At 26.4% G+C, this 11,882-nt stretch overlaps 1 protein-coding gene across 1 annotated transcript; it reads right to left on the bottom strand.

Annotated features, from left to right (window-relative positions):
• Positions 1–8,822: 8,822 nt before the first annotated feature.
• On the bottom strand, positions 8,823–10,900 carry LOC102674821 (dnaJ homolog subfamily C member 8). Its single transcript, XM_006613507.2, has 6 exons — positions 10,747–10,900; positions 10,239–10,397; positions 10,092–10,158; positions 9,900–9,994; positions 9,688–9,827; positions 8,823–9,589 (listed from the first exon to the last, which is right to left on the bottom strand). Exons 1-6 carry the CDS (start codon positions 10,822–10,824, stop codon positions 9,355–9,357), a joined length of 774 nt encoding a protein of 257 aa, XP_006613570.1. The 5' UTR covers positions 10,825–10,900; the 3' UTR covers positions 8,823–9,354.
• Positions 10,901–11,882: the final 982 nt, after the last annotated feature.

The following is an 11,882-nucleotide window of genomic DNA, read 5'->3' as shown; positions in this document are numbered from 1 at the left end:
TTTTTTTTTTTTTTTTTTTTTTTTTTGCCATTATTCTTCCTTAGAATAAATCCAACTGTTTTTAAATTTTTACAATGAAAGATTTATCGTTTTTGTCTTTATATTTCTTGTAAATTAAATTATTTTTAGATTTTGTTTGATATTCCTAATTTTCCAATATGTTTATGCAATGCATATATAGATGATTAAGTTATATTGAAAAATCGAATATTTTATCTAAAAATGGGATGTATAGAAATTTTCGAATTAAAGAGGTTGCTAAGATTTTTTTATATTATATTAATTAATTAATGCATATTTTAACTGCGTTTAAAAGTCAATATTTTCTCATGGTTTCGCGACACAGTTTCGCATTCGAACGGTTTCTGATCAATCACACGATCTCTTCGAATGCACGCGAAAAATATGCATATATCGATGACAAGTTTTTAATATATTAAAGCGGAAAGTAGAGCGGAAACGCGGAGAAGCGTGTCTACCCTCGTGATTACGCACTGTCATTTAAACTTCATGCAAGAGAGAACAATAGCTTTCCCTAGTCGTTAATTTAATTAATTATTAGCTACATAATAAAACGCGTGTATTATGTTTCTTACTACTTCACCAATTTTTTTATTCTGACCTCGTCTCCTGAAATACGAAAGTGTTGAGTTGATGACTTCTTCGTTTGACAAAAGATTATACCAATTTTAATTGTATAATTTTCTAGAATTTCGAAAATATATCTGTGAAAATTGAAATTTTTTTATTAAAAAAAAAATTGAACTTTATTTATTAAAAGATAAAGATAGAATTATATTTCAATGTATCTTAAAAAATAAATTAATTAGATAGGATAGTATTCTTCATTATATTTGATATTTTTGTTTGATATGTTCAGGATAATTTCATTTGCTATCAATTTATTAGATTTATAACTATATTTCGTATTCTAAATGACTACGATTGATTAACATATATCCACGATTTATTATTATTTGACGTTTCAATAAAGAATTATAAGGGAACTAGATTATGCATATGAATATTAATTAGGTTTGTGAAATAAATGTCATTTTAATGGTAATAATCAAATAAAATTTTAAATATTTTAACATGTTTTAAAAAATAAAAATAAAAAAAAAAGACACTAATAGAAATTTTCAAATTATAAATCGAGCAAAGATTCTCGAATTATACAATCAATTAGCTTATATGAATAATATATGAGTAATATATATTAAAAATTAAAAAAAAAAAGATCAAATGAGATATATTATGTAAAGAATATAGAGGTTAAAGTTACCAACCATCGATTGTATTATAGCGAGATTCGAAAGGAAATATGACGGCACATATTTCTAATTCTTTATCAACAAAATTTTTTATCAACATTCCGTCAAATACGGTATATTACGGATCACAGGAATTGCAACGGCAATCACTGTATGCAGTGTAGTACGTACGGACGCCGGAAGTCCCGTTAGTCAACCTTAAGGTTTAAGGTTCGTTTCTCCGAGAGTATTACTTCGATCTCACTTGCATTAATATCTCCAGTCGCAAAAATATAAATAATAATAGAATTGATAAATAATATTATAAATTCAATCGATTATAGAGTTAATATTAAATTGTTAAGAACAACCGCGGTAAATTTACGCGAAAAAGGATTATTGGATTACCTATTACTGTTCAAAGTTTTATCGATGAGATATTTACGTAGAGATAATTTTCAGTGAAAGTCGTAATGGAACCTGAACTGGTTTCGATAATATCTCCTTAGTTATAAGTTGATAAGTTATACAGAAATTTCCAACGAAAACTCGGCAAAACTCATAGGAAATTTTTTTCGAAAAATTTCTTCCAATTATCAATTTTATCGAATATTTCATGCTATTCAAATAAATTTCAAGAAAATCCTTTTCTTTATTAATTAATCCTTTTCTAAATTTAAATTAGATTACAATTCGCGCGCTGAAGTTACGGCGGGAAATATGATTATCTCTAGTATTATTTCGTTTGGCTCAAATATAATTCTTACCAGATAACAATATTTTATGATTTTGTTTTATATAACTTGGTAATTACTTTACTAACAAAATTTTTAAATATTTTTTTGTATATTTTATAATTTTTTTTATATTTTACTATTAATAATATATTTCTTTAATATTTGAAAAGTATTAAGATAATTTTATAATCAAAAATAAAGAATTATATTATATTAATATATTTATTTTGATGCATCATCAATTTTGTATATACGAATGAAAGTCTATATACAAACAATTAAATTATATTGTTAAATTAATTTACAAAAATAAAATTTAATTACATTATTAATGTTCTAACAATACAATTCATTATTTATTTTTCAAAAATCTTAGGACAAGCCTTATTAAAAAGTTTTATGTAAGTTGATATTAAAATAAGGAAAATATAAATTTTATCAAAAACAAATATCATATGATTTTTTTTGCATAATAGGTTAAATTGAACCAAACAAAACAGCAGAGTTAAAAATATTACCTATTTTTATACCTATTTCATATATTTAGAAATTTGTACCATCGTTTCAGACACAATACGTGTATACATATAGATAATATAAATAATCACGACTTCTTTATGGCTTCGTGTGAAAGCGCCATTCCACTTGACTCCTGCTATATGCTACGACATACAGAAAGACGAGACTCTCGTTCGCACGGGGGGTCACAGCTAGCCCTGAGGGAGCAGTCATTGACATTGAGAGAGAGAGAAGGGAGAGAGACCGTCGAGAAACGTGACTAATATCGTGGTGCTACCTTTATATGGAAGCTTTTCGTATTTTCTATTCGCCGATAGCCACCTGTGGAATCGGTGATCACGAGCTCGATTTAAATTGAATCATTAGTGCCTGAATGTATACACCATTGAATCGTTCTTTCAAGTTCGTGCTATGAATCGTATTTGTTGTCTATTGGTCCATTATAAATTGAATTTATCTTATATCGTTTATGAAACGAGATATATTAGTTCATGAAAAATAAGATGGAATAGAAAGAACGTTTAAAGCATATGAACAATTATGGTAGCAATATCAAGTAAATTATATGGTAAGATAACATTAAAAAGTATACGCACGTTATCTGAACATTTGTTTAATTATACGCTTGTTTAATTGGCGCCAGAAAAGTTCAGATAATAAAAAAGATGCAATTACTTCGTCTTGAAGATTTTATGAAATATCATAAAAGATATAATTCATATGCAGAATGGAAGATATGATTCAAAATAAGATTGGAATCACGGAAATTGTATTGACGATATCATTTAATTTTCAAAAAAATTAGTCGAATGCACATACACCTAACCTAACCAATAATTGATTTCACTATAATTTACTATTTCAGTACAAGACACAATATTAAAACTTGTTTTTTAAAAATATTTATCAAAAAGTTCAATATTTATTCAAAGAAATATTTTATTGATTCTTAATCAAACGTAAAAAATTATTATTCATAATAAAATCATTTAAAATATTCTAAAAAGATGTTTTAAGAAATGAGACAGAGACACGATTTACCGTATTTTAATTTGCTTGGTTGATATAGAAATTCTGAATAGTGCTAAAACAGGTTTCTCGCGAACGTCTTATTTCCGACGATTCAGTATTCGACAGTCGTTCTGCTGGTCGTATTCGTCGAGGTTTATTGCCTCGAGCAGCGTAGAAAGTATAACGCAAATCCTTTTGATAAACTGTAAACGGTCATGGAGATATATAAAGACAAATAAATAAGGAACGATTCGTTTCTAACGATGTTCGTCCAAGTGTCAATCTCGTAGCGAGATTTGATCATTCTATCTAACAAAAATGAAAAAAATTCTTTTGGTGTATAAATTTTTAAATAAAAATTTAAAATGTCTGTCAAATCTTCCACAGAAACACTTAACTAAATGACATTCCAACATGACGATTCCTATCGACTATCTCCCCTCTCTTCGAAACGATCACTTTTAAAAATGTATTCTGAGTCGAGTAATACGTAACTGAAACTTGAACAAAAACATTCCTATTGGATCTTCCAGAACAATCACTCGTATTGACCAATCACGTAAATTCCTTTGAACTCTTCTCACGAAATAGAAAGATTATCCTTTTTTTGCACGAAAGCAAAGGATTAGATTATAGAATAACACTTTTGATAAACGTTACCCTTGTTCCTCTTCAGTAGTCGGCGGTCCCTGTTGCGCGATGCGAAACACGTCCATCGTCGACATGGTGCTCCGCTGGCCAGCACACTGTTGACACACGATCACAGGTCACATATCGACGCCACTTTTCTCCTATCATCCGACCGTTAAGGATACTTTCCTCGATTCGAATTCACGTACCGATGCCGCGCACTCACGATCCACGTGTGAATGCGCGCTAGCTGTACAAGTTAAGTATATGTCCAGGTTAGCTGGCGCCCGTCAAGGCTAATACTGCCACAAGAATGGTGCGTGTTGAAGCCGATATATCCAAGATCGTGCCGGTAGCGTAACAGGTTGCGAGTCTACATCGATTTTCTACGATCTACGGCTGGCCCAGAGCAATCGATCGTTCGTATCGATCGAAAAGCAGTGAAGAGCGACGCACGGCAGCGACCAACTCACTGCAGTCTCGTGTAGTGTCGCAGCGAGAAGCGGTCACGCCGCACCTCTGCCTCTGTTGCCGCTGTTCCTTCTACCTGTGCACAGCTACGCACACCACCATTTTTCTTTTACTTGTGTGTACCGGGCCGTTGTGTCGTAAATGCTCGTTTGTCGCGGACGAAACGCGTTTCTTCTACCTGCAACGCTCAACACTGTCAAAGTAGTCGTAGAGATCCTATTAACCACTGTATACACCGCTATCTTTCGGTCGTCGTGTACACTCATATATATAAATTTTTCCACTAATGCTACGGCACAATGATATACATATACATGCGATATTTATCTTTAACTATATTGTGTACGAACAGGTTCCACGCGGTTGTATATACATATATAGAAGTACGTTAGATTGACACCAGTCGCGCTTGTGTTGCGTGATGACACACGTGTCTTTCGCGTATGTACAGGTAGATGGTGTTCCTTTCATTTGCATATTTTCTTGCACGTATACATTTCAATGAACGTGAATGTTTACCATATCTGTGTATGTACTTGCTTTCTTTGGCTTATTAGAAAAAAATACACGCGAGGACTTTTCCCTTTTCGCCAACACAACGTGCAGACGTTGATATATACTTTGCTTGTAAAAGGATAGGTTAGTGTGCTTCGTGCTACACCGATACGTTTGACTCACGTTCAGACGCATTTCCGTTTACCTGCATTGGGGATATATACCGACATGTGATTTCCATCTGTGTAACGGTTCACATATACAAACGGAGACATTTATGTATCATTCGTGAAACAGTCGTATGAACACGTTCTTCTATCCGACTATATGTACAAAAATAATATTTCTTTGATTAGTGTGTGTGTGAACGGTGCTACAAAGAAGAACGGTTCCTTTCATTCGTGTATCGATTTTTATACATCGATATTTATCCTGGCTAGCGTGCGTAAACGTTACACGAACACATTTCATCATCTATGCACACATGCAACGGTAAAAACTTATTTATTATATATGTATATTCAGATCGATTGCTCGGATATAGAGTTTTTTTGGAGCAAACGCGATCTTTTTGAGTATTGCGATCTTCAGTATACGAAATTGTGATAAATCATATTATTTCTGTAATGTTAATAACGCAATATGTTATATGGTTTGAATTTAAAAAAAGAAAAAAAAAAATAAATAGAATGTTTGCTTATACGATGAAAGTATTATTAACATAATTTCCTTTATGAAGATTGTCTTTTACTTTCACCTATTCTGAATCCTAGTATTACTTACTTAATACCACTTTATTTATTATGAATTTTATTTTACATATAATAATTATTTTTAAAATTCATTTTTCATAAATATATATTATAACCTAATTCAAAAATATTCTTTTTTTTATTAAAATATATTAACAATCTTTATGAAAATATATGAAATTTGAATGACTGTAAATGTTTAAATAGAAAATGCTAATGTTTGAAGAAAGTACAGTTCGTTAAGTGAAATATCTCTGATTGACTTCTTATTCGGTTTATTTAAGATGTTTGTAAGTGTACTAATGAATCTATTTGACATTACATATTTTTTAATTTTGATTATAATTTTAAAGATATATTTTAAAATTTTTTTTTTAATAAAATATAAATAATTTTTTGATTCTAATAAAGCATTTAAAATGTATTTGTTTATATAATATGAGTAAATTATATTATTTTTAATCTATTTTAATCTAATTTATAAAATAAAAATTAAATATTTTCAATAAATTTGCTGTAAATATAAAAAAATAATTTTATAAAATTGTTTTCATAAAATTTTAAAATTATTATAAAATTAACATCAAATATTTATAATACATATAATTATTGTAATATATAAAAATTATAATAACATATGTACAACAAATTTTAAATTTTAAGAAAAAAATTAATATTGTTGAATATAACAAAATATAAATAAAATAAATAGAAATATTTTTGTTAAATTAAATAAATAAAAGATATATTTCTCTCTATGTATAGTTTTGGATAATATATTTCTATATGCGATTCACGTTCACACTCCGGATGGAAGTGTACAGTCACGTAAGATGCATTTGATCGTAAGTCATTGCTAGTGCAGCAGGTTTGAAATACATGGCAACAAAATTGTTAAGTAAATAAGAATTGAATAAATCATTATACATAAAAAATTGTAATATTTTTTTATTTATTAAAATAAAATAAAATATTAAATTATTCAACATGCACATGTAAAAAGTAAAAAAAGAAAGACAATATGATAATTATTATTATTAATTATATTTAATATTATTAACACAATTTGAATAAAATTAAAAAATGTTATTGAGATTATTTACTTACAAAACATTATTTATAAAACACAATCATATGTATATAAAGTGAAGTCTTTTATTCATTTTTTATTTTGATTACTAATTATATATATAGAGTGTATAAAAAATTTATACATTTATATAAACAAAGAAATTGAACATGAATTACTTAATTTTCCTACAATTTTTATATTTTTTATATATCATATTATTCCATTGTATTTTTATATTTAATTATTTTAATTTTACATTTAGAAAAAATTTTCACATCGAATTAATTCAATCACATAAATGTTAGCATATTTTTCATACACTCTGAGTGGAATTATTAAATTACGAATACTCGATTTGTATTATATTTACATTTTATCTCATCGGACGTTATAATGTACAAGACGAATACATTAATAAAAACTTTTCGAATTAAAAAACACAAATTATCATTAATGACTTATACTTTACAAAATATTTTTTATCATATCAAATAATACTATGATATATTTATTTATAGTTAACTCTTACGAGTGAATGAATTAAAATCAATTGAAACAAAATTAATTTTTTAAATAATCATAACTTATTCATTATAATTTCATCCAATAATTATAACTTATTGATATTTTTATATATAAATAAAAATCATGAATTTTTTGATTTCTTCCATTATATTCATTATTATAAATACATTATAAATAAATGAGGCATTTTTCGAGAGTAATGTTTAAAGCTTAGTTGTTTTTAAATCGTAATAAATCGAATATATTGGATTGATATAAATTTTATATAATTCGAAATTATATATTGAAATTTATGGCATCGTAGAAAATCTCATTTTATGAAAAAAAATAAAAAATAAAAAATAAAAATTATATCGCGTTACGATTAATTCGATTTTATGTCTTTAATAAAAATTTCATTTTTTATATACACATTCTTTCATTCATTTATTCTCACGATTGCACTTGTACGACATTTACTTTCATATGTTAATAAGACTATTCAAAGTGACTTGCAATGAGAAGTGCAATGACTTACACTTTAGAAATTTTCTCTTTACAATAATCTTATAAATTACGATTGGACCAAGTGTACGTTAAGATATAACATTCATTATGCGAATATATCTATTTGAAAACCGGAAGTTATAATTACATGGCCCGTTAAGTTATTTTCACAATAGAAACGTAATATATATTATGTATCATCTTGCTTATATGAGTTTTTAAATCAAATAAGCATATTTTGTTTATATCTTGATTTTAAATAAAAAATAAACGAAATATACATCAAAATATTTCATATATAGATGGTCCATTGTTATTCGTAGTGTATTTGAAACGATCGGGAAACAGCGGGAAGAAGCGATTAAAAAGATTCAATTGTCAATGTGATTAGTGTATTGTCAGTAGTGAAAAAAATTTAGTTGTTAAATTTGATTGTAGAAACAAATTATTTGTTAAAAGTGAAACAATAAAGAAAACAACTATGAAGAACATTTTACTTCATTCATATTACGTATGTATAAAATATAAATGGAATATATTTTTTTAAAACAATATAATGATTATATCACACAATTTTATGTAGCATTATGTGCATTCATGATATCATTATATAAAATAGAACTTTTTAATATTATTATATTACCAGAGGTTATGTTCAATAAAAGAAAATTTATACTTTACCTTTGTACTATATTGTGCTTCAAATTATTTTGTAACATTAAAATATAACAATATTCATTAAATTATTTGAATTATTGCTTCAGTATATACAAATGTTCTCAATAATAATTTGAGAAACATATAAAAATTTTATAAATATCAATTTAAATTTCATTTGACAAATTTGACAACTTGAATATTTTTCTCTTTCAAAGTATTGTATCATGTCATTGTATATTTCAGATAAAAATATGAGGTACATGTATATCATAAAATTGACATTTGTTATCCAACAATTTATAATACAAATGTATATAATCTTAAGTTTTATGCAATAATTAGATCAGGTTAAGGTATTATATTAAAGTTGAACTTACTCGGGCCATGTAAGTATATCACAACTATATACGTTCATACATACATATACATTCAACAAACATACAAATTATTCTTAAGATACATACATTAACCATACTCACATTTTGCTGCTCAATGTATTCATTCTGTTTACAACTAATCTCTACTTTGATACCTGATTTTGATGTATATTTAACTAGATTTAAATCGCAAATTTTTAATTAACAAATAAATTTTAAACAAGAACAATTCCAATTAGTTTTAATAAATTCAGAAATCTGATATCACATAGTGAGAACATGCTATTTAAACTACTTTTTTTTGCAAGAAATATGAAATATATCAAATGAAAGAATCTATGTCAGGCATCAGGAACAATTATATAATTATCGTGATTCAGCTTTCGTTTTAGGAGGCCTAAAAGCTTTTAATTTTTTTGCTTTCTTTTGTTTTGTGGCATTAGCACCAGATTGAAAAGCTTTCCAACTATCAACTCTTGATTGTCGAGATTCCTCAAAATTTTTTTGCCACTCACGTTCTAATGCAGCTTGTGCTTCTGCAGATAATTCTTCTTCTCGTTTCCTTTTACGTTGTTCTGCATCTCTAGTTGCTAATTCTCTTCTATACAAGAAAGAAAAAGAAAAAAATAAATTATAAATAATTGGATCGATTTTGTGAACTTTTGAATTATTATTATTATTATTATTATTTAAATTAACCTTCTTCTTTCCATATCAGCAAAGAGTTTCATTGTCATAACCCAAACTGCATGCTTGTAACCTTCTTCTGTTTCTTCTTCAAGTATATTTGCACTTTCTGTTTTTCCTTCTTTTTTCATTTTTTTCTTTTTTTCTGCAATCTAATAAATTTACAACCATTATATTTATTACACATATATATTTTTTAAATAAAAAAGATTCATTATTCATACCATATGATCAGTTCTAGCTTTTGCTTCTTCAATAACATCCATGCATTTAGCTCTAGTTTCTTCATTTTCCAATGTTTTCCATGCTTTGTTAACAACTAATATAATCAAACAAATAATACTTATAAATAATCAAACAAATAATATTTATAAATTGAATATTTATCATTCTATGAAATAAAAATTGATATATACTTTCAAATGCTTGTTGTGCACGTTCTGCATCATCTTGATTTTTATCAGGATGTACAAGAATTGACATCTATAAAATAAAAATATATTATAATTATTAACATATATTATAAAATTTATACATTATAATAAACAAAAAAATTAACTTACACGTCGATATTTTTTTTTGATTTCATCTATAGAAGTGGATGGATCAATTTGTAATACTTCAAAAGGATTTAAATTAAAATAAGACGATCCGGGTCGTAATAATCTGTCGATTTGTTGTTTAGGAGTTAAGACCGAATCTCTTTTTTCTATTTCTTTTACCTAGAAGAAAGAGAATTTTTTACAGCTCATAAAATATCTATTTGTTTGGGCGCGAATATATTCGTACAGGTTAGGCTTATTTATAACTCGAAAGTTTATTAAAAAAGCAATTCACTTTATAATATTTTAAGAAATGACAGGTATTAGTTTTTAAATAACGAAAAACTATATAATATATTGTATTTTAAATACGATTTATTATTATTGTTTAAAGCATACATAGTGACGTTTGTTAACCCTTAAAATAAGGTAAAAGTATTTACAGTTATATAATCGAGAATTATATCAAAAATTGATTTTTACACAGGTGAATATTCTAACGGTATCACATCATTCTGAATTTACATACTTCGGAATAAAATTCATTGAATTCGTCCTCTTTCTTAGTTGGACTATCACTGGATATATTCGAGTTGGTAGCAGCCATTTTGATTGTTACTAACTTCCATGCTGTTAGTAGTGCCGCCTGTTAAAATTTAACATTCCGAGTAAATTCACTTTTGTTCTATTTATTCAAAAAAATTGATGCAAAAATTTATTACTCTTATATTCATTCATAGAAAAATTTAGTAATTAATCGATAAATTAAATTATTAAAATTAATTTAACAATAATACATAAATAATATTATATAACTTATATAAATAAAACAAAGATTTAATGAAATTATATATATATGTTATATACAATATATATAATTGGAAATGAAAGGAATTTAAATTGAATTAAATAGTCTTTTAAAATCTTATAATATTTTATTAACAAAGCTTAACAACCAATAAACAAGTGAAGTTTTATAGCGGTAACAAAGATATAGTAAATGAAATTAAAATCGTACATTTAATATACACTGCATAAGATTTTTTCAAATCAATGGACTAACACTAATTTTTATGACTAGTCTAGCATGTACACATAACTACTTTCTATCTTCCATTAGGAAATACAGAATGCGTAAATAGGAAGGTGTAAACACTAGTACAACACTATAACATATAGCATATTATTATTTTTACTAATCTAGCATGATATCTAATAGCTAATCGTGTACTATTGAACACCAGTTCATACATAAACGCATTATTTTTAATGTTATCTATGAGAGCCAGTCTGTTTAAGGAACGCGATTATAAACACACAGTTTCCTTGTAACATTTTCTTTACTTATTAACATACGTCACGTTCATCTGTTAACTAGTTACATGAATTGCAAACTAATTGTTTTTACTTACATACATCGACATTATACAACTCGCCGCCTATTTTCTGTATTTTTTTTTAATTCTATATTTTTTTAATGAATTCTTTTTTCAAAGAATCTTAACATTTGTTGTCACAAAATAAAAATTTTTCTTAACTCTTTCAATAATATGATCAATTTCGATATTTTGAATTTAGATTTCTTGAATCAATATATATAATATAAAATTTATTTAATATAAAATATTAAATAAATGTAAATTTATTAAATATAAAATAAAAAAA

This window comes from Apis dorsata, unplaced genomic scaffold, assembly GCF_000469605.1.
Source record: "Apis dorsata unplaced genomic scaffold, Apis dorsata 1.3 scaffold_156, whole genome shotgun sequence".
Lineage (NCBI taxonomy): Eukaryota > Metazoa > Arthropoda > Insecta > Hymenoptera > Apidae > Apis > Apis dorsata.
The sequence above is the reverse complement of the archived record's forward strand: the minus strand, read 5'-3'. Positions and strand labels throughout refer to the sequence as shown.